General features: G+C 37.5%; 1 protein-coding gene across 4 annotated transcripts in view; it reads left to right on the forward strand.

Moving 5' to 3' along the window:
* Positions 1 to 25,551, forward strand: part of KLHL7 (kelch like family member 7) — a 69,217-nt gene extending 43,666 nt beyond the window's left edge. For all 4 annotated transcript variants that reach the window (XM_059171347.1, XM_059171345.1, XM_059171346.1 and 1 more), the window contains 4 exons: positions 13,956 to 14,196; positions 18,101 to 18,302; positions 23,094 to 23,191; positions 24,120 to 25,551. In XM_059171347.1, coding sequence (XP_059027330.1) covers positions 13,956 to 14,196; positions 18,101 to 18,302; positions 23,094 to 23,191; positions 24,120 to 24,403 — 825 coding nt within the window. In that variant the 3' untranslated portion in view covers positions 24,404 to 25,551. The remainder of the gene's footprint in view (positions 1 to 13,955; positions 14,197 to 18,100; positions 18,303 to 23,093; positions 23,192 to 24,119) is intronic.
* The last annotated feature ends 833 nt before the right edge of the window (positions 25,552 to 26,384 follow it).

Below are 26,384 nucleotides of genomic sequence, written 5' to 3' on the forward strand. Positions count from 1 at the left end.
CATCTAATTGTCTGAGTAGACACTAAAAGAAATATACACATTAGCCAAAGTGTTAGCTGTATGCCAAGTTTTAGTAGTTGTTTCAATCTGGTCCAGGAAGAAGACCACCCTGGCACTGCCACAATGATTAGAGGCACTGGTCTTGGCAGTTCAAAGCAGCAGTTCCTCCTCTGTTTCGGTAGAGGAGGTCGTCTTACCAAAGAAGGCTTCTTCTGTTTACTGTAATCTTAACATCACGATTCATAGAGTGGATATGCTGGGAGATAGCAAAAAGACCTCTCCAAGAACAAAGGATCAGAATTGGATTGGCTAAACACCATTATATTTGGACTGTCCATATTGGGCTGCTCTTAGCCCATCGATCTGTGTCTCGCCCATTCCTCCATCTCCAGAATATAAGCTGACATTCTTACAAAGACATCTAGCTTCCTTTCTCAGTAAAGACTGGTGTCTGGCAGGTACCACAAGGCTTCATGGCCTATGCAGTACAATCCAGTAAGCACAGTGGTATTGTGCTTAAGAGATTGATACACCTTCTATTTCATACTAGGTAAGGTTAAGACTCTTAACATACCAGTGCCTATTTAATTTCAGTGTTTTTTGATTTTTCAGGATCCTTTTGAATTAAGAGCAAGTAATTTATAAATGTGGTATGTTTTTTCCAAGCAAAAATTGAGATCCTAGGACTTTATAATTCTATGAACTACAGCTTTCAGGTGTTGACAATAATCCCCTCTTGTTTTCCAAAGTCTAACTATGGTATTGGTTTCTACAGTTAAAAGCAAAAAACCTAGCTACACTTATGAGCATAGCATAACATACAGACTTGAATCACTATGTTGTGACCTAAAACTAATATGACATATGTCAGCTATACTTCAGTTTTTTAAAAAGGCAATTAAACTACATTTCAGTAGGAAAAAAATTACATTAAAGGAGGTAGCTCTTGTGGTAGACAGAGGGACAGGAGAATCCTGATTTCATTTAGGAGACAGTATACATTGTTTCTAGTATATGGGAAATGTGGAATGACTCTTAGCACTTTATTTTTGATCTGTAGTTCTAACACTTTCCTTGATTTTTTTTTTTTTTTAATTGGACAGTTGAAAAGAAGCATATATTCTCCACAACCCTGGAAATGAAACTGTGACTTCAGAATTCCTATTTGCTCTTATCAGTGATGCATACATACTTACTGCTCTTTTGTATACTCAACCAAAAATTTTTAGACTTTCCATGAATAATTCAAATAATTGAGGAAGTAACTACCAATAAAAATATCCTCATTCTGTCATTTATCTCTTATGCCCTGAAGCTAACACCCTTAGAATCCCACTTCAGTGTTTATTAAATGTGTCTATTAGAAGTACCAGGCCTTCCCTTGTTTTTGCTATAAAACTTTATCCTGAGGACTTTCACCCATTACTATTTTTGTATATAATATTTTAATATAACTTAATTAGACAGTATTCTAGTAAAATAATTGGGAAGGCTGATTTCATTATAAGTTGTTATTATCTATCTTGAATCTGCCTAAATGAACATTATTTCATCATTGACTCAAGTAGATTGCTTAATGAAAAGTACTATACAGGAATTACTTTAAAATTCTTGAACTTAATCTTCAGAAATTAGAATTCAGAAATTCAGATTTGGCCTTCATTAAGTGAGACCCATTTGTGTGTGTCCTATACTAGCCTCAAATTTCTCATTTTCAGAATTGATCTCTTTCGAAGGGGCAATTGAAGCAGTATATTATTTAATTGAATTATTCAGAATTAAGACAGTATCCCTATAAACTGATTTTTTTTTATTTTTCCTAGGATATCACTGATGAGAGGAGGCAAATATTTGTATTAATGGCTGACTGAAAAATGATAAAATCTTAATTTTCTTTCCTCAATATTAATAGGAAAATGTCTTGGGTTATTATATAAAATTGAAATTAAATACTTCTTGCTATGGTCCTTTTATAAAGCTTATTGAGCCTCCATTTCCCCACCTCTACCTGTTTTTAAAGTTTTCAAGTGCTTAGTCATTACTGAAAAAATTGTTTATATGTAACCAGTGCTCTATTCTCTTAGTATTGGTATTCTCAAGTTGTAGAATGAGAATGTCTTAACGATATTGATCCCTAAATAAAAATTGACTTAACAGACCAGTTTTTATTTTGACTCTTCCTGTAGATAAAACAGTGAGCTCTTAAGGGCAAATGAGTTCTTTGCAAATGTCTTGGTTCACCACTTTAATATGGTAGAGAAAAAGGGATTTTGCACACTCCCTGCCAAAAACAAATAAAGACTAAGACCAGTAGGGTAAGGGCCAGAGCCTATAAATTACAAAGGCAGAAAACCATATGGTGCCATATCACATCAGGTTCAGGTTTACCCTGAGTACATTTTCTTATTCAGAACTCTTAAGTAGACCCATCGCTGAGCTTAGTGTCTGGCCCAATGTGGATACTCAAGTTCAAAAGGATGAATAAATCAGTGTAATTTAGTATGACATTTCACAAGCAATTTTGTCAGTTGGTTTTATAGAACTGGATTTAAATATGGATGGGCCCTAAATCAAAAGAAATGAAGTTACCTTCAACTTAGCACACATTTTCCTGTTGGAAATATTGTTTAACATAGGCACTGCAGTGCTTTTTCTCAGAGTATCGTAGCCACCTGACCTCTTAAAATAGCCCTTTCCTGAGGAGATAGTCCCACTCTGTGATCAGGGTGGAAATGGGCGGTTAAACATTGCATATGACTATGGAAGATAGGTACATAAAGAAGTGTACACTTTAAAAAATTAACAAGGCTTTTATAAGAGTATATCAGTAGTGCTTGCCACCAGCAAAAGAGTGCCGTAGAAGCGGTATACGGAGGTAAAAGGTGAGCACTCCTAAAATGATCAGGAGCACCTACAGGAACAAAATACCCAACATGGGCAGTAGTCATCCCAAGTGGATTGGTCATAAAACTGCATGCCCAGAGGCTGATATTGTTGGAATGCAAGTGTGGGTCACCATGGGTATTCCTTATGCTTCCTTAGTTGTCATTATATTAGGCCCCCAGTGGTAACATGTCCTCTGCAGCTTGTGCACATTAAGTGTTCCTCAAGCTTGATTGTTTGCGGGCATTTTGGTTAGACAGGTGGTCTTCACGTTCATGTGGAAGAGACTGGAATGTATTCTGAAATAAATTCTCAGCAGAGTACTCTGCCTTCCTAGAATGTCTTCCAAGATATTGAGAGCCTCTGTTCTTCTCTTTCCACGCATCTACCCCACACGCTGTTCTATAGTTTTGTTCTGAAATCAACCTGAAAGCCCATTGCATCCCACGAAGTTCCCCCTTCAGGGATCTGTTTCCTTTTTCACTGCATCTACAAGAAACCCCGGGGAAATATGACTAACCACAGGAGTGATGACGTCATACTCATTCTCTTCAAGCCATAATTATCATAAATTAACAGATCAGTCTCCTAAAAGAGCTGGGAGAGAGCAGAAATGGAGCTGTAGGTGTTTGAGTGGGGGCTGTAAGTGGGTAGGAATGAAGAAACTAAAAATGGTATCTGTGTGTGGTGGTATTTTAAAGGACTCCAGCCATCCTGGAATTAGCTGGAGAGTAGTGGGCATATGAACACAGGACTACAGGGGTAAGGGTCAGGCTGAGGGTAACCAACAGAGAAGGAGATAAATTTTCACTATTTACTATACCATGTCACTTGAAAATTTCTCTTAGCTATCCTGGTAATTTTTCATATGATGAAGCAGAAGCAAAGTAAGATATGTCATCCTAGGAGTATTAAAACATGTCTGAATAGGTTTGTTGTGATTATTTTCTTTGAATATTTATGATCAGTTATAAGAGATAATTATCCTCAGCTGTTAGAAACAACAGAGCACATTACAGATGCAGAAACATGAAGCAGTTGGAGGCTGAGGTCAATGAGGTGGCCACTGAACATAGCCATTTAAAAGTCCCAGTATGGTGGGTGCCTGAGTGGCTCAGTTGGTTAAGCATTCAGCTCTTGATCTCAGCTCACGTCTTGATTTTAGGGTTGTAAGTTCAAGCTCTGTGTTGGGCTCCACACCCAGGGAGGAGCCTACTTAGAGGAAAAGAGAAAGTCCAAAAATGGAACAGGCATTAACAGCCTTATTGATTTGAAGAACTCCCCCTGAATTAGATTTGTCCATGAAAGTTTCATGAAGGTTTTCTTGAGGGCAACTTATTGGTAGAGTTTGGATAGGGGGAAAAAGACTAGAATATATTGAATCCTAAGTATGAAGGCATCTTTTTGGCTTGATAAGTATGGCTTCCAAAGCATTACTTAACTGAATGGAATCTAACAACTGTAGATTCCATTTTTGTGCTTTAAAAAATTTTGTGATTTAAAAGATTTTGTGCTTTAGAAAAAAAGAGATTAGACAGGTGGAAGAACTGAAGGACGAGGCCATTGGTCTTTTTTTTCTTTTGTGAAGTTTTTTTTTTTTTTGTAAAGGAAAGCAGCTCTTCTGCAGAAAGAGCATTTCAAGTTTAGGTATATAAACTTAGGCAAATTGGCTAGTCTTTCTAAACTTCAGTTTTCTGGTCTGTTAACAAACTGAAATCTCAGGATTTGTGTGGGTTTCTATTGTTCATTAGACTCCACCTTTTCTTTGATCTTCAGGTACTCAATTTCTCCCTGCCATCTTTAGGATTCCTCACTTTCCATATTTAAATGTAAAAAGGCTTACCATCTTCATTTCTTCATTTTGTTTGTCCCCCCAATTGGAGCCCCTTGGCTTTAGCTCCTGTACTCCACACATCTGAGACAGAGCAGGTGTTTGTCCCTTCGTGTGGACTGTTTATTAAATGCGTATGTAACTACATTTTGAGATTTGAAATAATCATTTAAAGGGTAATATGCGGGCACCTGGGTGGTTCAGTGGGTAGGCCTCTGCCTTTGGCTAAGGTCATGATCTCAGGGTCCAGGGATCGAGTTTTGCGTTGGGCTCTCTGCTCAGCAGGGAGCCTGCTTCCCCCTCTCTCTGCCTGCCTCTCTGCCTACTTGTGATTTCTCTCCCTGTGTGTCAAATAAATAAATAACATCTTTAAAATAAAATAAAGGGTAACATGCCTTCCTGTGCCAAGATTTAAGATAACATATCAGTATTCATCTAAATGCAAATCTTGTGTTGAGATAACTGGCAGAGTGCTAGCACAGGGATAGTTCCCTCCTATTTCATTTGTTTTCTACTCAAAGGACAAGCGATATTACTGAACATAATATCCTTCTTGGGTTTCACTTTTGGGTTTCATTTCATATTTAAATTTCTAAGTAGTTTAGGTTTGAGTCTTTGGTTTTTGGTGATACGGTTTTCATCTATGAGTGGAAAGGAAGAACATTTTGTGACTTTATAAAGAAGCAGTACTCTGAATCAGTAATCCCCTTTAAGCTGGTCTCTGGCCTTACTTCAGACTCCTTACTCATGTTAACAGTCCTTAACAGCTGAGAACTGACCACTTACAGGTTTGCTGTTCCTGGTTTTATCTAGCAGTTTACAACAGCATAGTCATGCCCTCCCACCCTACCCAGCACCCTCTGTGGAAGCCATTTTTTTCTTACTACAATACTGTATTTCTTGAAGAATTTAGATTACAGGAGTGGTTTCTCCTAATGGCTGATTATCAAACCCCTTTCTGGACTTTAAGAGGTTAATATGTTTCCAGAAATATTTGTGTGACCCTGTTGAAAATGAGTATATTTCAAAATGGGTACAACCTGTGAAATTACTTGGCATGATCAAGTGTTTACTTCTGAAGACCAGAGTGCCCTAGTAAGTGTGCCATTTGGAAGGAAGGCAAAGACTGTTTTTGATCTGTTTTGTTGAAATGCAGTCTCAGAATATAGCAGCTGATAAGTTTTTCAGTTCCTAAACCCTTAAATTAATTTTTTAAATACTATTTTGTCTTTTTTTTTTTTTTTGAAGATTTTATTTATTTATTTGACAGAGAGATAGCACAAGTGCAGAGGGAGAGGGAGAAGTAGACTTTCCACTGAGCAGGGAACAGGATGCAGCAATGCAGCACTGGATCCCTAAGCCAAAGGCCGATGCTTAACCAACTGATCCACCCAGGCACACCTTCTTAAATTAGTTTTACTTTGACTTTTTTGTTAAAGCATTTAGCACTGTTATAAGCATTTGCTCTGAGAAGTTGTTTTCCTTTTACCATGTTTTTGGCACCATTTGCCTGGTTGTTATATTTACTTTTTCTGTTTAAAACAAACAAACAAAAATGGGCACCTGGGTGGCTCAGTTTGTTAAGTATCTGCCTTCAACTCAGGTCATGACCCCAGGATCCTAGGATCCAACCCTGCATAGGGCTCCCTGCTCAGCAGGGAGTCTCCTTCTTCCTCTTCCTCTGGCTCTCCCTCTGGCTCTCTGGCTCTCTCTCTCTCTCTAATAAATAAAATCTTTAAAAAAAAAAAAATGCTCACTCTAGAAAATTCAAATATAGCATGATGTAAAAGAGAAAGCCAGGACAATCGCAGTATCAAAAGACATCATCAACACCATTCCAGTCTTCTCCATTTTACATATATGGGATCATACTATATGTGCTGTCTTGCAGGAACTATTTTTACTCTTTTAGCATTTATATTGTGGAGTTATTTTCATATCAGCGAGAGAGTATTCCATCATAAGGATATAGCATAATTTATCTAAGTCTAAGGATATACTATAATTTGTTTAATTCTATCTTCTTCATGCTCATCTGGCCTATTTCCTATTTTTTCCTGTTAAAATACCCCTGAAGTGAAACATCTTGTATATGCCAGCTTTATACACTGTCCCAGTTTTTTCTGTAGGGTAAATTCCTGGGAGAAGAATTGTTCTGGCAAAGGATAAAGATAGAAACTATTTTGATTTACAAAAAAAGTAAAGAAAAGCCTGGTTTCTAACATCAGGTACTATTTGTTGGTTGGTCATAGATTTCCTGTCCCTCAGTAGTGCCACCAAACGACCAGGGGCCAGAGTGACAAGATGCTTTCTGGAGTCCGTGTGGTTTAAAGGCAGTCCTATAGTGAGGAACTGGTTCAGATTAGGAGCCATGTGCAGGATCTACAGTCTTTGACCTTTAGAAAGTATAAAATGAAGAGGGCTCAGCTGGATGAGACATTTACACAAATGTGGCCTAACATCCAATAGAAATATTCCCTTCAATATGCTAAGCCCTGGGCTTTAATACCATACAAAGACAGGGGAAAATCCCAGTTTTTCAGAGAAGCTGTGGTTTTAGTGCTTAAGCATTGCTTTTCTTTCTTTCTTTCTTTCTTTTTTTTAAGATTTTATTTATTTATTTGTCAGAGAGAGTGAGCACAAGCAGACAGAGAGGCAGGCAGAGGCAGAGGGAGAAGCAGGCTCCCCGCTGAGCAAGGAGCCCGACGTGGGACTCGATCCCAGGACGCTGGGATCATGACCTGAGCCGAAGGCTGCTGCTTAACCAACTGAGCCACCCAGGCATCCCCAAGCATTGCTTTTCTAAGTGATAAGATAGGGAGGCTGTGCAGAAGGACCTCAGTGGCCATCATGCCAACATCCTGATTTGTATGATTTGTAGATGAGGCTGGTTCACTTCCTTTGATGTCAAGTGAGATGCCCAGAGTAACTTAGCTAGAAATACAGCAGGAACAGAACCCATATTATTCCATTCCCAGTCCAGTGTTCTTTCTAGGAGGCCCTGTAAGAAGATTTTTTCTTTAAGATTTTATTTATTTATTTGACAGAGAGAGAGATCACAAGTAGGCAGAGAGGCAGGCAGAGAGAGAGGGGAGGAAGCAGGCTCCCCGGTGAGCCAAGAGCCCGATGTGGGGCTCGATTCCAGGACCCTGGAATCATGACCCGAGCCAAAGGCAGAGGCTTCAACCCACTGAGCCACCCAGCTGCCCCCCTGTAAGAAGATTTTTAAAGAAGCAGAGCAGTGTAGGAGTTAAGAGTACAATTTTGGAGTCCAACAAATTTGAACTTAAATACTGGGTTCACCACTGGGTTCACCACTTTCTAACTCTGTAACCTTTGACATGGTACTTAACTTTCTAAGATTTTGTTATCTATTAGATAAGGTTCTTACCTCATAGGATTATTGAGGAAATTAAATAAAATAATGTTTTAAGGTATTTCAATATAGTTCCTGGAAAGGGCACTGCTCTATAATGAATTAACTAACTGTTAGCTCTTTGTTCAGGGATGCTTTCTAAATCATTTGGACCCTAAGATATTGAATTTTAGGGCTGAAAGGGAAGGGCCCTAAGATCGTCTAGTTCAGTCTTTTTGTTTCAAAGGATTAGGGAACTAACATCCCTGAAAGGTGAAGTGACTCTGTATGACCCACAGCTTCTCCACAGCCTAGCTCAGTGCCTGTGTTTCCCAGTTCCACAGAGCTGCATTCTTTGTGACCTTCTGAAATGAATGAAGCCAGAAGTGTTTTATGCATTTTTCATGAAACTGCTTCTAGGGATGTTCTTGCATCTGGTATAAACCTGCTTTCTCTATGGATTGTTGCCGTAGTTCTATGATTATTTTTTTAAAGATTTTATTTATTTATTTGACAGAGATCATAAGTAGACAGAGGCAGGCAGAGAGAAAGAGGAGGAAGTAGGCTCCCTGCTGAGCAGAAAGCCCGATGTGGGGCTCAATCCTAGGACCCTGGGACCATGACCTGAGCCGAAGGCAAGGCTTTAACCCACTGAGCCAGCCAGGCGCCCCTCTATGATTATTTTTTAAATAGCTCTTAGAAACTAAGGGGTGCCTGGATGGCTCAGTCAGTTAAAAGTCTGCCTTAGGTTCAGGTCATGATCCCAGGGTCCTGGCATTGAGCCCCAGTTGAGGCTGCCTGCTTAGTGGGGAGTCTGCTGCTCCCTCTGCTTCTGCCCCTCCCCCTGCCCGTGCTCTCTTGATCTCTTTCTCTCTCTTAAATAAATAAATAAATAAATAACAGTCTTTTAAAGAAAAGAAACTAAAATTAGTCAGATAATAGCTTAACAGAAAGTACTTATAATTTAGTAATCTTAAACTCAGATTACATTGACTCCTTGACGTTTCTCCAGAAATCTTAAGGTTTTACATTTTTCTTAATTTTGCTTTCCTTTTTTTCCTAAGATCTGTCTTATTTTTGCTTTGTTTCCCCTCAAAATTATCCAAAATAAAATTCTCAAGTCTTATAAATAAAAAGTATTTCTTTTATTTTGGATTTGGTTATCTTGATTATTGAAATCTATATCTGTGGTGTCTCTATTCTTTGAAGACTCAATGTGTTTTTAGAATGCAGATTAGTATAAAATCAGTCCTTATTCTCAAGGAAAATAGCAGGCTGATGTTTTTGCCTTAAGGGATTTAGAGAAGCTATTACAGCCCCTCACCTGAAGAAGCATTTCACTGTTGGGGCGCCTGGGTGGCTCAGTGGGTTAAGCTGCTGCCTTCGGCTCAGGTCATGACCTCAGGGTCCTGGGATCGAGTCCTGCATCGGGCTCTCTGCTCAGCAGGGAGCCTGCTTCCCTCTCTCTCTCTCTCTGCCTGCCTCTCAGTCTACTTGTCATTTCTCTCTGTCAAATAAATAAATAAAATATTTAAAAAAAAAAAAAGAAGAAGAAGAAGAAGAAGCATTTCACTGTCTTGTAGCCTCTCACTGCTGCTGGAAAATCATCCAGGACAGGATGTAATGGAGTGCTCAGTCACCAAGTCCAGACTTTAGTGTGGTGGGGGATTCAGAGCAAGGCAGTCAGGGAAGCCTGCAAAAAGGAAAGAAGTCTTGACCTTGAGCTTGAAAAAAGTCTAGAGTGTATATATCACAACAGAGGAAAGAAAGGCTAACTAGGATGAGAGAAGACAGAACTTTTACGTGAATGTGTATGTGTATGGATGCATAAATGGGTGATATGTCAAAACTTCCTTCTACCTTTGTTTTTTCCAGGCTTTCCAGTTTTCCCATTTTCCTATCTTCTCCTCAGCCAAGCACAGAGCCTTGCATGAAATAGATACTCAATAAAACTTAACTGAATTAGATTATGTTTTTAGAATAACAGTTCTCTGCCTGCACACATACACTGTAACTCTACTGCTGTGTATCTATCTTATTGCTGACATAAAAGCTGCATGTCCCTGTAGCTTGACCTGTAGCCTAGGAGCTTAGGAAACCTTAAGCAACCCTTCTTCTACGTGCGGGCCCCAGGTTGGGAGTAGTCCCCTGGCATTCATATCTATGGAACCTGTAAGTCTGACTTCTCAACTATGCACATTACCTCCTAGGCAGTATAACAAATTACTAAAGGGCAAACATCAAATCACCTTCTTAGCATTCTCTTTTGGGTGAGGAATAGATTGGGAAAATTTGACTTTCCAGTGAGATCTACCCATACACACACACGGGAAAAAAATCCCCCTCCTCCCCCCCCTTCATTTATACAGCCACAGCCAGGTGTTTTCAAACACAGGCGCATTTGACCCCTGGTAGGTATATTTAATGAGCTCAAATGTTAAAACATTAAATTTTAGCTGAAATGAAATTATACTTGCATTCTAGGTAAAATGTTTGCAAAGGTCATTTCATCTGCCTAGAAGATAAACTATTAGAATATTAAATATAGTCAGTATTGATCAGACTTAGTGTCTAACATGTACTCTGACCAGCGACAGTATTTGGAGAGATGAAAAAGACTTAAAAACTTGAGGATGGGCACCTGGGTGGCTCCGTGGGTTAAACTTCTGCCTTCGGCTTAGGGTCTTGGGATCGAGTCCCGCATCAGGCTCTCTGCTTGGCAGGGAGCCTGCTTTCTCCTCTCTCTCTCTGCCTGCCTCTCTGCCTACTTGTGATCTCTCTCTGTCAAATAAATAAATAAAATCTTAAAAAAAAAAAAAACCAAAAAACTTGAGGGTATCTAAGGAAGTCAGAGCCCATATTACAAGTAGATAGAAGCATGTGCCTTTTTGCCCCCCACCCCACCACACACACACACACACACACACACTGGCTAATCATTTTTCCTTTGGGCTTACAGTTCCAAGAGAGCAGTTTATTTTAATTCTTAAATCTGGAGCCTAAGCCTTATACGACTGGTACATATAAGCACTCATTTATTTCTTACTCAAATCCTTGAGGAGTAGTAGAAAATTAGAACTATTCTGTTACCAAACTCTTGGGAATTATTCCCCCTTTTTTTGGAACTGTATCCTTTGTCTCAATGTTCAAGCTCATTTAGCTAAAAGAAAACATTTTGTTTGTGTTTTTAATCCCAGCTCCTACATGGTCAGTTATTTTTAATCTGAAGGGTAGTATATCTTAGAGATCATTCAAAAGAATCTATCGCCCACTTTCTCATCCTGAAATTAAGGAAGAGCAAGGAAAGATAATGTTCTTGTGGCTATCTTTAGAAATTATAGATAAGTTCCCATATTACTTTCTAATAATATCAAATAAATTGGGTATAAGAGTGGCAAGACTTAAAATTCACTGAGAGTTAACAGTGTATCTTATTAATGAAACTATTTTTCTGCTAACGAACTTTGACAGGTAGGAATATGAATATATTTCAGAATATGTAAGAGAATTTTTAGTTTGCTTTTGAGGGATCACGCCCTGTTGAGTATAGTAATTATTTTCTCTCATTTTTTTTCATTCTATGGTATGCAACTCTAAGAAAACAAATTTTAAAAATAATTTTCCCCAGGGGGTACCTGGGTGGCTCAGTCGGTTAAGCGTCTGCCTTCGGCTGAGGTCATGATCTCAGGGTCCTGGGATGGACCCCAGCATCAGGCTCCCTGCTCAGCGGTGAGTCTCCTTCTCCCTCTGCCCCTCCCCCCAGCTCATTCTCACTTGTGCGCTCTCTTCCTCTTACCCTCCCTCTCTTTTTCAAATAAATAAAATATTAAAATAATAATTTTCCCGAGTTTTTTGGTACCCATTGAGGAAAACAAACTTTGGGGGAAATGTTGTATTTATCCTGTAGTTTTGTGTGCCTCCCAGTCAGGGGGACACATAGATCCTAAGTTGAGAATAAAACAAGGATTAAGACTCTCATTTTTCTGGCCACCCAGAAAGTAGAATGTTTATCATCGCTAGGAGCTGACACCTTGATGTGTTCCACATGAGGGGTTCTTCTTTTTCCTGAGACCATTCCTCATGTTCTGTGATGCTTAATCTCATCTGATCAATGCCTGAAATACTGGACACTAGTGTGATAGCTATCCATCAGATTTTCCCAGAGGGAACTCAGCATTAATAATCACACACACACACTGCTTTGCTCACTGAGATCAGGAATTGTTTGGATTTCTCTTTGAAATTCTCTAATTGTTTTCAGATATTTTCAGAAAGCAGCAGGAACACTGTAGCTTCCTTGCTTAAAAAAAGGGGGAGGATCCAAGATCCTGTGGCTTTGGGAGAAATCCCCCCATACATTTACATAGAAGAAGGTCCTTGGATGTACCAAACATAGTGAGGAAATGAAATGATCCCATGAACTGCCCTTGTTGTGAAGTACTGATACATGCTCATTTCTAATCATCAGGAAGAAAAAAGTAGGTTTCCAGACTGGTTAAAACAGATTACTCAAATATTTCATAGTAAATATCACAGCTTTAAGAGTCCAGCTAAATAAACTGGCTCAACTGAATATTTTTTAAAAATGTAATATCACAGAAGTCTACAAAATATCTTCTAGCTTTAGACATCAGCAGGATAACAGCAGTTTAAGCTTCATATTATCCAGTGATTTTTTTAATATTTTATTCATTGATTTAGAGAGTGCACATATATGTGAGCTGGGGGAGGGACAGAGGGAGAGAAAGAATCTCAAGCAATCTCCTCACCAGTGGAGCTCGACTCAGGGCCCAATCCCACAAGCCAAGATCATGACCTGAGCTGAAATCAAGAGTCTATACCTAACCGACTGAGCCACCCAGGCACACTGCCAATGATTCTTTATATCATTCTGTATATCTGGCAGGAAAGGAATGAGTATGTTTACATTTGGGTTTTTATTGTTGTTCTTGTTGTTTAATTTTTTTTTTAAATTTATTTGAGAGAGAGAGAGAGCACAAGCAAGAGGAATGGGCAGAGATGGGGAGAAGCAGGCTCCCCGCTGAGCAGGAAGCCCAATGCGGGGCTCAGTTCCAGGACCCTGAGATCATGACCTAAGCTGAAGGTAGACACAACCAACTGAGCCACCCAGGCACCCTTGTTCTTATCTGTAAAGATTTATTTATTTATTTATTTATTTATTTATTTGAGAGAACGTGTGTGTAGGGGGAGGAGCAGAGAGAGAATCTCAAGCAGACTCCCCACTGAGCACAAAGCCCCACCTGCAGCTCTATCCCACAACCCCAACGAAGGTCATGACCTGAGCTGAAATCAAGAATCAGACATATGGGTGCACCCAGGTGGCTCATTGGGTTAAAGCCTCTGCCTTCGACTTAGGTCATGATCTCAGGGTCCTGGGATCGAGCCCCGCGTTGGGCTCTCTGCTCAGCAGGGAGCCTGCTTCCTCCCTGCTCTCCCTGCTTGTGATCTCTGTCTGTCAAATAAATAAAATCTTTAAAAAAAAAAAAAATCAGACATTCAGGGGAGCTACCCTGGCGCCCCTATTTACATTTGAAAGTTGTGTGTTTTTTTCTAAATTACAAAGCTATTTATTTTAGAATTTTCTTGTGTTACCATCCTTAATAACAGAAGGAATAGAAGACTGGTGGTAGTGATACATCCAAATGTATTAGAGTTTAATCTGGAGCCAGAAAACACCCAAAGCAGTCACCAACATTCTTAAGAAATCACACAAGATTAAATTAGATCGTGTCTCAAGCCAAACTATATGTACTCTAGCAAACTAACATACTCCTGTATTTTGTATTTTCTCAACTATATCTTTGCCTCATTTGTGTCAATTATATTTTTGCATTACTGACTGCTTCCTGTCCTTTCCGGTTACAGGATTATAGCTGGACAGACATCCGCTGCCCCTTTGAAAAACGAAGAGATGCAGCATGTGTATTTTGGGACAATGTAGTATACATTTTGGGTGGCTCTCAGCTTTTCCCCATAAAACGAATGGATTGCTATAATGTCGTGAAGGATAGCTGGTATTCCAAACTGGGCCCTCCAACACCTCGAGACAGCCTTGCCGCCTGTGCAGCAGAAGGCAAAATTTACACATCTGGAGGTTCCGAAGTTGGTAAGGACTTAACTCAGTATTTTTGTCTGGGGAAGGTGTTTTACCAAGTGTTCCTTGGCTTTCATATTTACAAACAATTGGTATTGTCTTTTTGACTTTTTTTTTTGAAGATTTTATTTATTTGACAGAGATCACAAGTAGACAGAGGCAGGCAGAGAGAGATGGAGGAAGCAGACTCCCCGCTGAGCAGAGAGCCCGATGCAGGGCTCGATCCCAGGACCCTGAGATCGTGACTTGAGCTAAAGGCAGAGGCTTTAACCCACTGAGCCACCCAGGCGCCCCTTTTTAACATAATTTAAATACATATCTGTCACATTTTAGATCCCATTTCCCTGAAGGTTTACCTTACTTTTCTATGAATCATTTTACAAGAACTTCAGGTTCCTAGATTATGTTAATTGTCCCATTTTTTTCTCATATCATCTGTATTTTAGTTCTATCTAGATTAATTTCATTTTTAAAAAATATTTTCTTTTTATTTATTTATTTGTAAATGAGCAGGGGAGGAGAGGGGCAGAGAGAGGAGAAGCAGACTCCCCACTAAGCAAAGAGCCCAATATGGTGCTCAGTCCCAAGGACCCCGAGATCATGACCTGAGCCAAAGGCAGACATTTGACTGACTGAGCCAACTTGGTGCCCCTAGATTAATTTTAGATACATAATATTATTTGCTTTAAAGACTGCAGAGTTTGGCTCACTGACAGACCCTTTAAAATCTATTACATTCACATTTTTTTAAATCTGTTATACCTTATTACCTGTTCTTTATTTGTATCAGAGAAAAGTAAGAATCATATTTCTCATTTGCATTTATTCTTTAACTATTTCATATAAAGGCTGGGAGTGCTGTTTTATGCTTAATTGATCAGAACAGGGTATGGATTTGGGTGTAAAAAATCTTTGTCGTTGATGGGTAATTTGTTAGTGTCCAGTGGTGGTCTTTTTCTAAATGAATAATTTTTCTAAATGGATATTCTAGGTGCAGACTAGATGCATAATAGCTCTCACCTTTTCAGGTAGTTTCTTTAGTTAAATAATGGGCTTATAAAGAAAACTAGGAAGACCCAAGTAAACCTGAGGTGTCGAATTCAAATGTCAATTAAGTCTTTATTTTCTTTGATGATTTTTATATTAGGCCAAAGAATGTTTTACTTTAGGTCAGCATATTTATGTTTTAAGTTTTTACTCCCCCACAAGATGTCAAAAGAATATTAGAAAAATTAAAGGTATTTTAAAATGTGACTTAAGAAATTATCTTTTCCCCCCCTTTAAAAACATTTTTTAGAGAACATCTAATACAGCATATTTCAAATACAATAAATCTTAAAGATAATAGAAAGTAACTGTACTGTAGAAACACTTTTTGTGGAAATTAGATAACTTTATATCTTCAGCAATTACTAAGTCAATTTTTTACTTAAGTAGTAGTTTCTCATGTCTGCCATACAGTGTGTATTTCCTCTTAGCACCAGCTGAATCTACCAAATTGAAAATGTTCTGAGAGTTAAAAAAAAAAAAAAGTTATTGTTAATCGAGACCATTACTTCTTCCATTTGTTACTCCCTGGACTTTGTTTTCTGTAGACCTTGACTGTGATGGAGAACCTTAAGGGTGGTATTGTTTTTAAGTATTATCAAGAAGCCCAGGAGTGGGAGATGAGTTACAATTAGGTTAAATTTTAACTTCATGGGGCACCTGGGTGGCTCAGTGAGTTAAGCTTCTGCCTTTGACTCAGGTCACCATCCCCGGTGCTGAGATCAAGCCCAGCATCGGGTTCCCTGCTCAGCAGGGAGCCTGCTTCCCCCTCTCTCTCTGCCTGCCTCTCTGCCTGCCTCTCTGCCTACTTGTGATCTCTCTGTCAAATAAATAAAATCTTTAAAAATTTTATTTTAATTTTTTAAAAAGTTTTTATTTAAATCCTAGTTAACATACAGTGTAATATTAGTTTCAGGTATACAATTTAGTCATTCAACACTTCATGCAACACCCAGTGCTCATCACAGCAAAACAATGAAATTTTTTTCTGATTATAATTTCAAATGTGAAAAAGCCAGAAGATTTAAGAAAAAGTTGAAATATTTTAAAAATGAAACAGCAATGTCTAGTCTAGTGGTCTTAATGGTTGTGTGTGTGTGTGTGTATCTCCACATATAAATAATCCTAATGCTTTTAAAATCATACATATATATGTATTTATGTATATATATTCAGTGTCATACTATATAAAATTTTCCTTTTTTCTTAATTTTTTTTTTATTTTTTTATAAACGTATAATGTATTATTGACCCCGGGGTAAGTTCTGTGATTCGCCAGGTTTACAGACTTCACAGCACCCATCTTGTTTCATTTATTCTCTTCCTACCCCCCAAACCCCCAACGTTGCATCTCTACTTCCTCATATCAGGGAGATCATACGATAGTTGTCTTTCTCTTATTGACTTATTTCACTAAGCATAATACCCTCTAGTTCCATCCACATCATCACAAATCACAAGATTTCATTTCTTTTGATGGCTGCATAGTATTCCATTGTATATATATACCAGATCTTCTTTATCCATTCATCTGTTGATGGACATCTAGGTTCTTTCCGTAGTTTGGCTATTGTGGACATTGCTGCTATAAACATTCAGGTGCACATGCCCCTTCAGATCACTATGTTTGTATCTTTAGGGTAAATACGCAGTAGTGCAATTGCTGGGTCATAGGGTAGCTCTATTTTCAACTTTTTGAGGAACCTCCATGCTGTTTTCCAGAGTGGTTGCACCATCTTGCATTCCCACCAACAGTGTAGGAGGGTTCCCCTTTCTCTGCATCCTCACCAGCATCTGTCATTTCCTGACTTGCTAATTTTAGCCATTCTGACTGGTGTGAGGTGGTATCTCATTGTGGTTTTGATTTGAATTTCCCTGATGCCAAGTGATGTGGAGCACTTTTTCATGTGTTTGTTGGCCATCTGGATGTCTTCTTTGCAGAATGTCTGTTCATGTCCTCTGCCCATTTCTTGATTGGATTATTTGTTCTTTGGGTGTTGAGTATGGTAAGCTCTTTATAGATTTTGGATACTATACTGATATGTCATTTGCAAATATCTGATATGTCATTTGCAAATATCTTCTCCCATTCTGTCAGTTTTCTTTTGGTTTTGTTAACTGTTCCTTTGTTGTGCAAAAGCTAAAAAAAATTTTTTTTTACCTTCTTTTTTCTTGGGAAGGAAAAAAGCACTTGTTGCTTTATTAGTATCATTTCTAAAATTCTTTATTGAGCCCCTATAATGTACAGAAGTTATAAGACAGGATGTATATGTTTTGCTGTTAAAATGTGTAATCAAAGTACACTAGAGACATACAGTGATACCTTGAGAGTACAGTCCCGACTGGGTCAGCATGACTTCAGGGCTTACACAGCCACTGAGAGTAGTCAGGAAGAATAGTTTTGTTAATGGTGCAGTGACTATTATAGAATGTTAAATGATAAACCTGAGCATATTATCAGATAGTAGTTTTCAGAGTTTAAGGTATGGATTTACCATCTATAAATAGCTATGCTTTATAAGGATTTAAAGTTTAAATAATTACCATCATGCCTAACTGGGCGTGAAGACATACATAATGTTACTTAATTTTTCTTCTGAAATCAAACCAATTTCTTTTCCTAAAGTTAGTTACTAATAAACATCTCCAGCACATCTTTTTAAAAAATATTTTTCTGAGATCTGTACAAACAGGGTTAGCTTTTTCTTAAGCTAGTCCCCCATTTTGCTGTTACTGTTAATTAAGTTCAGAAAAGACTACAACTTTATAAATTCTTCCCTCCAGTAAGTAATGACCAGCTCTACTGTCAGCTCCCTCCCAACCCACATATACACTAAGAGAAGCCTGATGGAGCCTTTTTCTTTTACAGGAAACTCAGCTCTATATTTATTTGAGTGCTATGACACGAGAACTGAAAGCTGGCACACTAAGCCCAGCATGCTGACTCAGCGCTGCAGCCACGGCATGGTGGAAGCCAATGGCCTGATCTATGTTTGTGGCGGAAGTTTAGGGAACAATGTTTCTGGGCGAGTGCTGAATTCCTGTGAGGTTTATGATCCTGCCACAGAAACGTATGTATCATTTAAAATTCTTATTTTAGGGACACCTGGGTGGCTCAGTGGGTTAAAGCCTCTGCCTTCGGCTCAGGTCATGATTCCAGGGTCCTGAGATTGAGCCCCGCTCTCTGCTCAGTGGGGAGCCTGCTTTTCCTCCTCTCTCTCTCTGCCTGCCTCTCTGCCTACTTGTGATCTGTCTGTCAAATAAATAAATAAAAATTTAAAAAACAAAAAAAATTTAAATAAAAATATGTACACACTTTTGAAGGAGCTACGTTCAGGACATTTATGTCCTGGACCCTTCCTCTGTACTTTAAGAAATGGCTTGACCTTAATATACCCTGTGGGAGCTCATCTGTTTCTGTTCCTGTTTATGCAGTAATTGCCTATGAATGAGACAAGTCTGACTAATTCATCAAATTCATAAAATATTTTTGTTTGAGGTCAGGAAATGTGAAGAAGATGGGGAAGAATATATGGTCAGAAGATTTGCCTTTTTTTTTTTTTAAAAGATTTTATTTATTTGAGAGAGATAGTGTGAGCACAAGCCAGGGGAGAGGAAGAGGGAGAGAAAGAAGCAGGCTCCCCACTGAGAAGGCAGCCCAATGTGGGGCTTGATCCCAGAACCCTGGGATCATGACCTGGAGTTGAAGGTAGTTGCTTAACCAACTGAGCCACCTAGATGCTCTGTATATTTGCCTTTAATTGGAAACATTATGTATTGATTTGTGTCATTAATAAATCATACCCCTAGGTAAAATGTCTTATTCATGCTTACTAAATTATGTTTAGAGACATATTTATTCATTAAGATTATTCTTAAATCTGAGAAGTAAATAGCTGCTTTTTAAAAGGCAAAATGCTAAAGAAGGAAATGGCTAGCCAGCTTTTCTGACCTTGTAATTGGTGATAGAACCTATTCAGTGTAGCCAGAGGCAATGTGCCAGTTACTGAAGGTGTGAGGGGTGATAAGTGCAGTGACATTAAACTAATAAGGGAATGACCACAGGTAATATCCCAGTCAGACCTTTAGTTGATACTCAGAACATCCAAAGGCATTTGATAAGAAAAGTTATTTATTGATTTGAAAGGTTTGTTCTTCCTTTACCAGAACAAATTACTGGGTAAATATGTTCAACTTAAATGTTACTCCAGAGAACTGCACCAAAAGTCTTATGCTCAAGTTTTATATTTAGGAAATATTGCCAGATTACAAAACATAGAAGTCTTCCATTCTAGCTCTTGGTTTAAATGAAAAGTAAGAATTTAATTATAAAATATGATTAACCATGTGCAATTATTTATTTATGCTTCCCACTTATTTTTAAAGGATTTAAAATAAATAACTCCTCTCCCAAACAAAACTGTAGTTACAGTTATTCTTTTCTCATTTCTTTGTTCAGCTGGTTACCAGTGTTAGAAATAAAATTGAAAACAACTTATCTTGAAACTTCCCTTTTGCTAAAGTTTAGAGACTAGAGATGCCGGGGTGGCTGAGTTGGGTACGCCTCCAAACTCTTGATTTCAGCTCAGGTCATGATCTCAGGGTCAGGAGATCCAGCTTCACATTGGGTCCCAAGCTCAGCAAGTGGTCTGCTGGAGATTCTTCTTCTGCCCCTCCCCCCATTCCCTCTCTCCCTCTCTCCCTCTCTCCTTCTATAAAATAAATAAATCTTTTTTTTTTAACTGTTGAGACTAGAAAATCTCTTTGAGATCATCAGATTTACTACTTCTCAGTGTTTTTCAAAAGGTATCTTTGTACTTGCCAGGGAACTCTGGGGATACCCCTTATCTCATTCTGTCATCCTTCATTTGAGCTGTCTGCCCCATCTTGTCCCAAACTATAAGAGAAGGGTGTGTGCAACTCTCTTCCCTCCTATATCAGTCTCTACTTTACCTCCCAGACAACTGTGCTTAAAAAGTAGTATAACATACTAATTGGAAAACTGTAATCTCATTATCCTGCTTCCTAATTATTTTTTCATTTCTAAAAAATCTCTTAAAGTAGAACCCATACCAGATAAACTCCAAGATTCTAAATTTTGAGATCTTCATTCAGGCACTATGAGTGCATATCAATATATTCTTATTCATAGTAGCAGAGAAAAAATATGAAGGAATTCTGCAACCTCAGTATTTTTTAAAATTAGGTAGCTGTGTTCATTTTAGGTAATATCTTAAAACTCAAACAAGTTAACATTTCTTTTGTACATATTAAACTTATGTGTAAGACTTGAATATTCTATATTCTCTTCAGTGCCCTTAAATTTTCCTAAGTGGAAGGCTAGTGTGACTATAATTACCCAGATCTTAAATGAAGTTATGTGCTACAATGATTTCCCTTTTTTTAATATGTGATCTATCCATCTAAGTTATTTTTTGTAAGAATTCTTTCTGATTTTTACAGTTTTCTTAAGTATTTTGTAACTACAGTGGTTTAATTGGAAGCTAAGAATTGAAGCCTTATGGAAATAATGTGACAGAGTTTCTGCAGTCAGAATTTTAAGAAGAGCTTCTAAACACAAAACCGCAGGTTGGAGAGAGCAAGCACCTAGTAAATACTTTCCCCATGAAGTTACAGGAAGAAGAAAGTGTATGTTGTGAAACTTCCTAACTTTAAACCTTCAGGAGGCTTAAGTACACAGATATTTCTCCACTTACAATGAGGTTACATCCTGAGAAACTCGTTGTCATTTGAAAATACTGTTACCTTGAAAATGGCATTTAATACAACTGACCTACTAAACATCATAGCTTAGCCCAACCTACCTTAAAACATGCTTAGAACATTTACATTAGCCTACAGTTGGGCAAAATCATCTTAACACAAAAACTGTTTTGTAATAAAGTGTTGAATATCTCATGTATCATATCGACTACTGTACTGAAAGTGGAAAACAATGACTGTATGGGTACAGAATGGTTGTAAGTGTATCAGTTCTTCACCCTCGTGATCCAGGGCTTACTAGGAGCTGTGGCTCACTGCTGCTATCAACATCATGAGAGAGTATCATATAGCTGGCCCAGGAAAAGATCAAAATTCAAAATGTCAAGTACAGTTTCTACTGCATATATTTCACTTTTGCATTATCATAAAGTCAAAAAATCCTAAGTTGAACCATTGTAAGTGAAGGATGACCCTACATAAAAATATGCTCTTATTTTATATCATGGACATGTGTAGAGAAGAAAGGAGTATATATTTTGAATTTTTCCAAGTCAGATACTATGTTTAATATACTTTGACAGCTCTCTGTATGCAACTTACTGCATGGAGAGGCAGTGGAGGGCCAATACTGGCTCCCACCTCTGAGCTCTATGCAGTCTTTTCACCTGGAAGAGCATGGATGTTTACCCTGGGGAGAAATAAAGGAATAACGTTGCCCATCTCACCTTACAGAGTGCTCTGAAAATCAATGTGGCATCTGTCAAACCACTTTTAAAACAAAACAATTTTATGAATATAAGGCAACAAAATAGTTGTTAATATTTCAGAGTTAATCATTATGTCCTAATTATATTTTGCAAAGTTAAATTTAGTAAATTATTTAAAAGAAGAGATGCAAATAAACATTAAAAAGTTACACTTATAAAAAATAAATAAAAAAAAATTTTTTAAAGTTACACTTATGTCAGATTACCCTTTTGTTGTTACTTGGATACTTTTGGTTTATGTTAGCTATTGAGACACAAGCCTGTGTGCCAGTACCACCTTCACAGTCACAAACCTCAGTTGTGTGTGTGGGGAGTGTATGCAAAAGAAGGAATTGAGTCTCACAGAAAAAAAAAAAAATAACAGTTGTCTATGTATATGAGGCTGCTACCTATGAATTAATATTCTTCAACACTTGTGTCCACATTTATGTTCTCAATCTTTTTTTTCTTTTTAAGATTTTATTGATTTATTTGACACAAAGAGAGAGCACAAACAGGGAACAGCAGGCAGAGGCAGAGAAGCAGGCACCCCCCCCTGCTGAGCAGGGAGCCCGATGGCAGGGCTCCATCCCAGGACCCTGAGATCATGACCTGAGCCCAAGGCAGACACTTTAGCGACTGAGCCACCCAGGCACCCCTCAATCTCATTATTTATAGTAGTGGCCATGAACATAACAACATGCTAATAAGTATTAAATTTGACAGAATGACAGTACTTTTGTTACTTATGAATAGTAACAAATATTACTAATTTGCTAGAGCCCAATGTTAAATTTGTGTTTGATTCATACATAAATACTAATTAAAACCACATGTAGTGGGTGCCTGGATGAGTCAGTTGTTTAAGTGACTGCCTTTGGCTCAGGTCATGGTCCTGGAGTCCTAGGATCGAGGTCTGCATCGCCTACCTGCTCAGCAGGGTGTCTGCTTCTCCCTCTGACCCTCACCCTCATACTCTCTCTCTCTCAAATAAATAAAATCTTTAAAAAAAAAACACATGACAGTATTAGTATTTTATATTTTCTTAAGTATCCTCCCTTTCTTTTTTTATTATTACCATTTTAACAAGTTACTGTGAACTAGGAAATGGATTTCTTCCAAAGATGTGTTAGTCTCCAAATATTCTCTATTTCTCATATTCTGTTGGAGTCGAAAGGAATAAAATCTCCGTTTACCTCACCTATAAATAAATTACCCAAAACCATATTAAACTTTTGTCTTCTAGCCTTTCAGATATGTGTTTGTGTGTGGGTGTGAACACATGTGAGTACTAAATGAGCACTAAACTGAGATAACAGACCTTTCCTATATAAAGTAGTTTGCGTACTTCCCGTGAACAAGTACTCTAAAAGCTTCCTCTCATTTTTTCAGATGGACTGAGCTGTGTCCAATGATTGAGGCCAGGAAGAATCATGGACTGGTATTTGTAAAAGACAAGATATTTGCTGTAGGTGGTCAGAATGGCTTGGGTATGTGACATTAAATCACTGTTCAACTTTCCCAGTGAGTTTGCTGATACCTCCTTCTCATAAATCTTTAAAACATTTCCTAAAATCTCAATACAGGCATTTATCACATATATTATTATGTTTATAGTTTCTGAGAACTAATATATTTTACAAAACATTACAGTATATTTAATATCCCTTCGATGGCCATCAGTCATTGTGACAGTCTCAGCTTTACACACTTCCAAACACCCCCTGGGTAATAATGTCATACTAGCTAAAGAACTATTAAATGACAGAAACATTTGAGTTTTTACAAACTTTTAAATACAACTTCAGGCCCTAAATGACAAAGTTTCCTTACCACTTTTAAACTTTGCATGAAAATGTCAATATTGCTATTTTTAAATTAGTAAATTTGATTTTTGTTTTCTTAAATAATTTGTAGTAAAAAAATCTGAAATTATTTCTTTAAATAATGGAGAATTTGGACTGAATCGATAGTCCACAAACCTCATTTTAGTACCTTTAAGCATTACATAAGTATAATAAATACTTTCTTCCCTTCTCTTGTCTCCGGCCATTGCTGTTTTCCATAAACTGCTAAAAGATAAATGGCAGAAGGATTAAAAACTTTTGAATAATTATAGTCAAAGTTAATCAGAAGGAAAATCCACTGGTTTGTTTACCTCCCCAGAACAGATAGAACATTTATAATTTTGTAAAATAAACATACTTATTTAGGATTCAAGTAAAAATTAAGTTAAATTTTTATTGTGTTAAAGTAAAAATAAGAATAGATGATAGCTATATCTTAATTTTAAGATTCGTAACTGTTGAATATTTGAAAATGTTCATAATAAAATGTTGGGAAGATCCAAAGAATTATTACCTTAAGAGATCTTAGAACTGTTAACATAGTTGTTCATGCTGTTTTATTCTTTTGAAGGTGGTCTGGACAACGTGGAATATTATGATATTAAGTTAAACGAATGGAAGATGGTCTCACCAATGCCATGGAAGGGTGTAACAGTGAAGTGTGCAGCAGTTGGTTCTATAGTTTATGTCTTGGCTGGTTTTCAAGGTGTGGGTCGATTAGGACATATCCTTGAATATAATACTGAGACCGACAAATGGGTCGCCAACTCCAAAGTCCGAGCTTTTCCAGTAACAAGTTGTTTAATATGTGTTGTTGATACTTGTGGAGCAAATGAGGAAACACTTGAAACATGAAAAGTGAATGGACTTCAAGATTTATCGGAGACTCAAGAATATGGCCACCAGTGCTTTGTTCCAAGAGTTTGGTTACAAAGTTTTAGTTTGGTGTTTTGTTTTTTTTAAAGGAAATTTCAAGTAAAGTAAGATCGCTATGAAATAGATGTTTCTTTTATATGAATTTCCTTAATTCAAAGACCATATTTTAGCTGGCCACTTAACCAAGACATATCTAGCAAGAAAACTTGAAAAATCATAAGCATTTGATGAAAATATGAATTCTTGAATGAATTTTACATTTGAAACTATGATTATGGCAGAGTGGGGGATTGGCTCATCAGTGAAGCAGCCTCATCTTAGCTCTAGATTCTATTTTCATACATCATAGAAGTGCTATGTAGTTAGGTCTGTTTGTTTCTGTTCAGTCAAGAACTAAGAAATAGTATGAATTATAAGTCAAATCAGGCAACTCTGATGAAGCATCTTAGTCTCACCTAATTTTGCTTGTCTTCATTTGTTCCATATAGTGCCAAATTTATTTCATTTTAAAAGCAAGCAAGAGTGAGTCAAGGTATACACCTGTTCTCTCACAGAACTTCATAAACACATTTTGGGCTTAAATGTACCCAGGTCCTCATGAAATATATTCATTCCAATTAAATATAGTCCATCTTTTCAAACACAGAATGTCAAGCTTAGCACACTCATTAATTTATAGTACTATTTTACCCAGTGGTTTAAAAAAATGATTATGCCTTTTCAGTCCTCACTGTTAAATAAAATAAAATCATAGTAAGAATGATTAGCAAAAGATAAAGCTATTTATAGCTAACTTCTAGGTTACTGGAATAGCACTGATAGTTACACAGTATCAATGTTGACTGAACTTCTTATGGATTAAAAAGATACATGATTTCTTTTCCTTACTAGGACACATCAGAGAGATTTGACCCAGTTACTAAGTTTTGTAATAATTTGAGTTAAATGTTTGTCATCTCGTATTAATTGCTTTTATCTGGTCAATAAATCTTTCACAAACCCAGCTACTCATTTCTTTCCTAGTAATGTTTTGCCCTTTTACATTACAGAATGTATGGAATGAGCCATGTAAAGCTGTCACCATCAGTGTTTTTATCCAATAATATTAAATATTTTTTAACTTAAAATAGACTGCTAAGTTTTATTCATCCTTCATTTCAAATGTGTTAGGCAGTGGTTGTTTTTAAATTTGTGAAGCTGTATTTCTATTTTAATTTTCATTGCTTTATTTGTATGGGGTTATAATCTTAAATCCTAAAAATGTTTAAATGAAAAAGATTATAAATATAAAGTATACTGATAGGGACACCTGCATTGCCCAGTCAGGTTAAGCATCCGACTGTTGGTTTCAGCTAAGGTCGTGATCTCAGGGTTGTAAGATCAGCCCTGTATTGAACTCCTATGCTGCTTAAGACTCTCTCTCCCTTTCCCTTTGCCCCTTTCCCCTGTGCTTGCACATATGCACTCTCTAGAAAATAAATAAATCTTTTTAAAAAGCATAATGATATATTTTTATTTAGTTTTTTATGCATGTTACAGCTTTATTGAAATGAAAATTACATTATACAGTTCACCCATTTAAAGTGTATATCATTCAGTGGTCTTTAATACATTCACAGAGTTGTGCTGTCATCATCACAATTTTGGAACATTCCCATCACCACAGAAGTCAAGTCCATACTAAGCAGTCACTCCCCGTTTTCCCCTGTATTAATTTCTTGTGGCTCCTGTAATGAATTGCCATGAAGTTGGTGACTTAAAACAACAGAAACTTATTCTTTCACAACTCAGGAAGCCAGAAGTCCTAAATCAGGGTGTCAGCAGGGTTGCCTCCTACAGTTCTGAGGCAAAAACTGCCAACCTGCCCCCTAGCTTCTGGTGGTTGCTGGCGGTCCTTGACATTCATTGACTTGTAACTGTGCCACTTCACTTACTGCCTCTGGCGTCACATGTCCTTTCC

The sequence above is a fragment of the Mustela lutreola genome, chromosome 4 (assembly GCF_030435805.1).
Source record: "Mustela lutreola isolate mMusLut2 chromosome 4, mMusLut2.pri, whole genome shotgun sequence".
Classification (NCBI taxonomy): Eukaryota; Metazoa; Chordata; class Mammalia; order Carnivora; family Mustelidae; genus Mustela; species Mustela lutreola.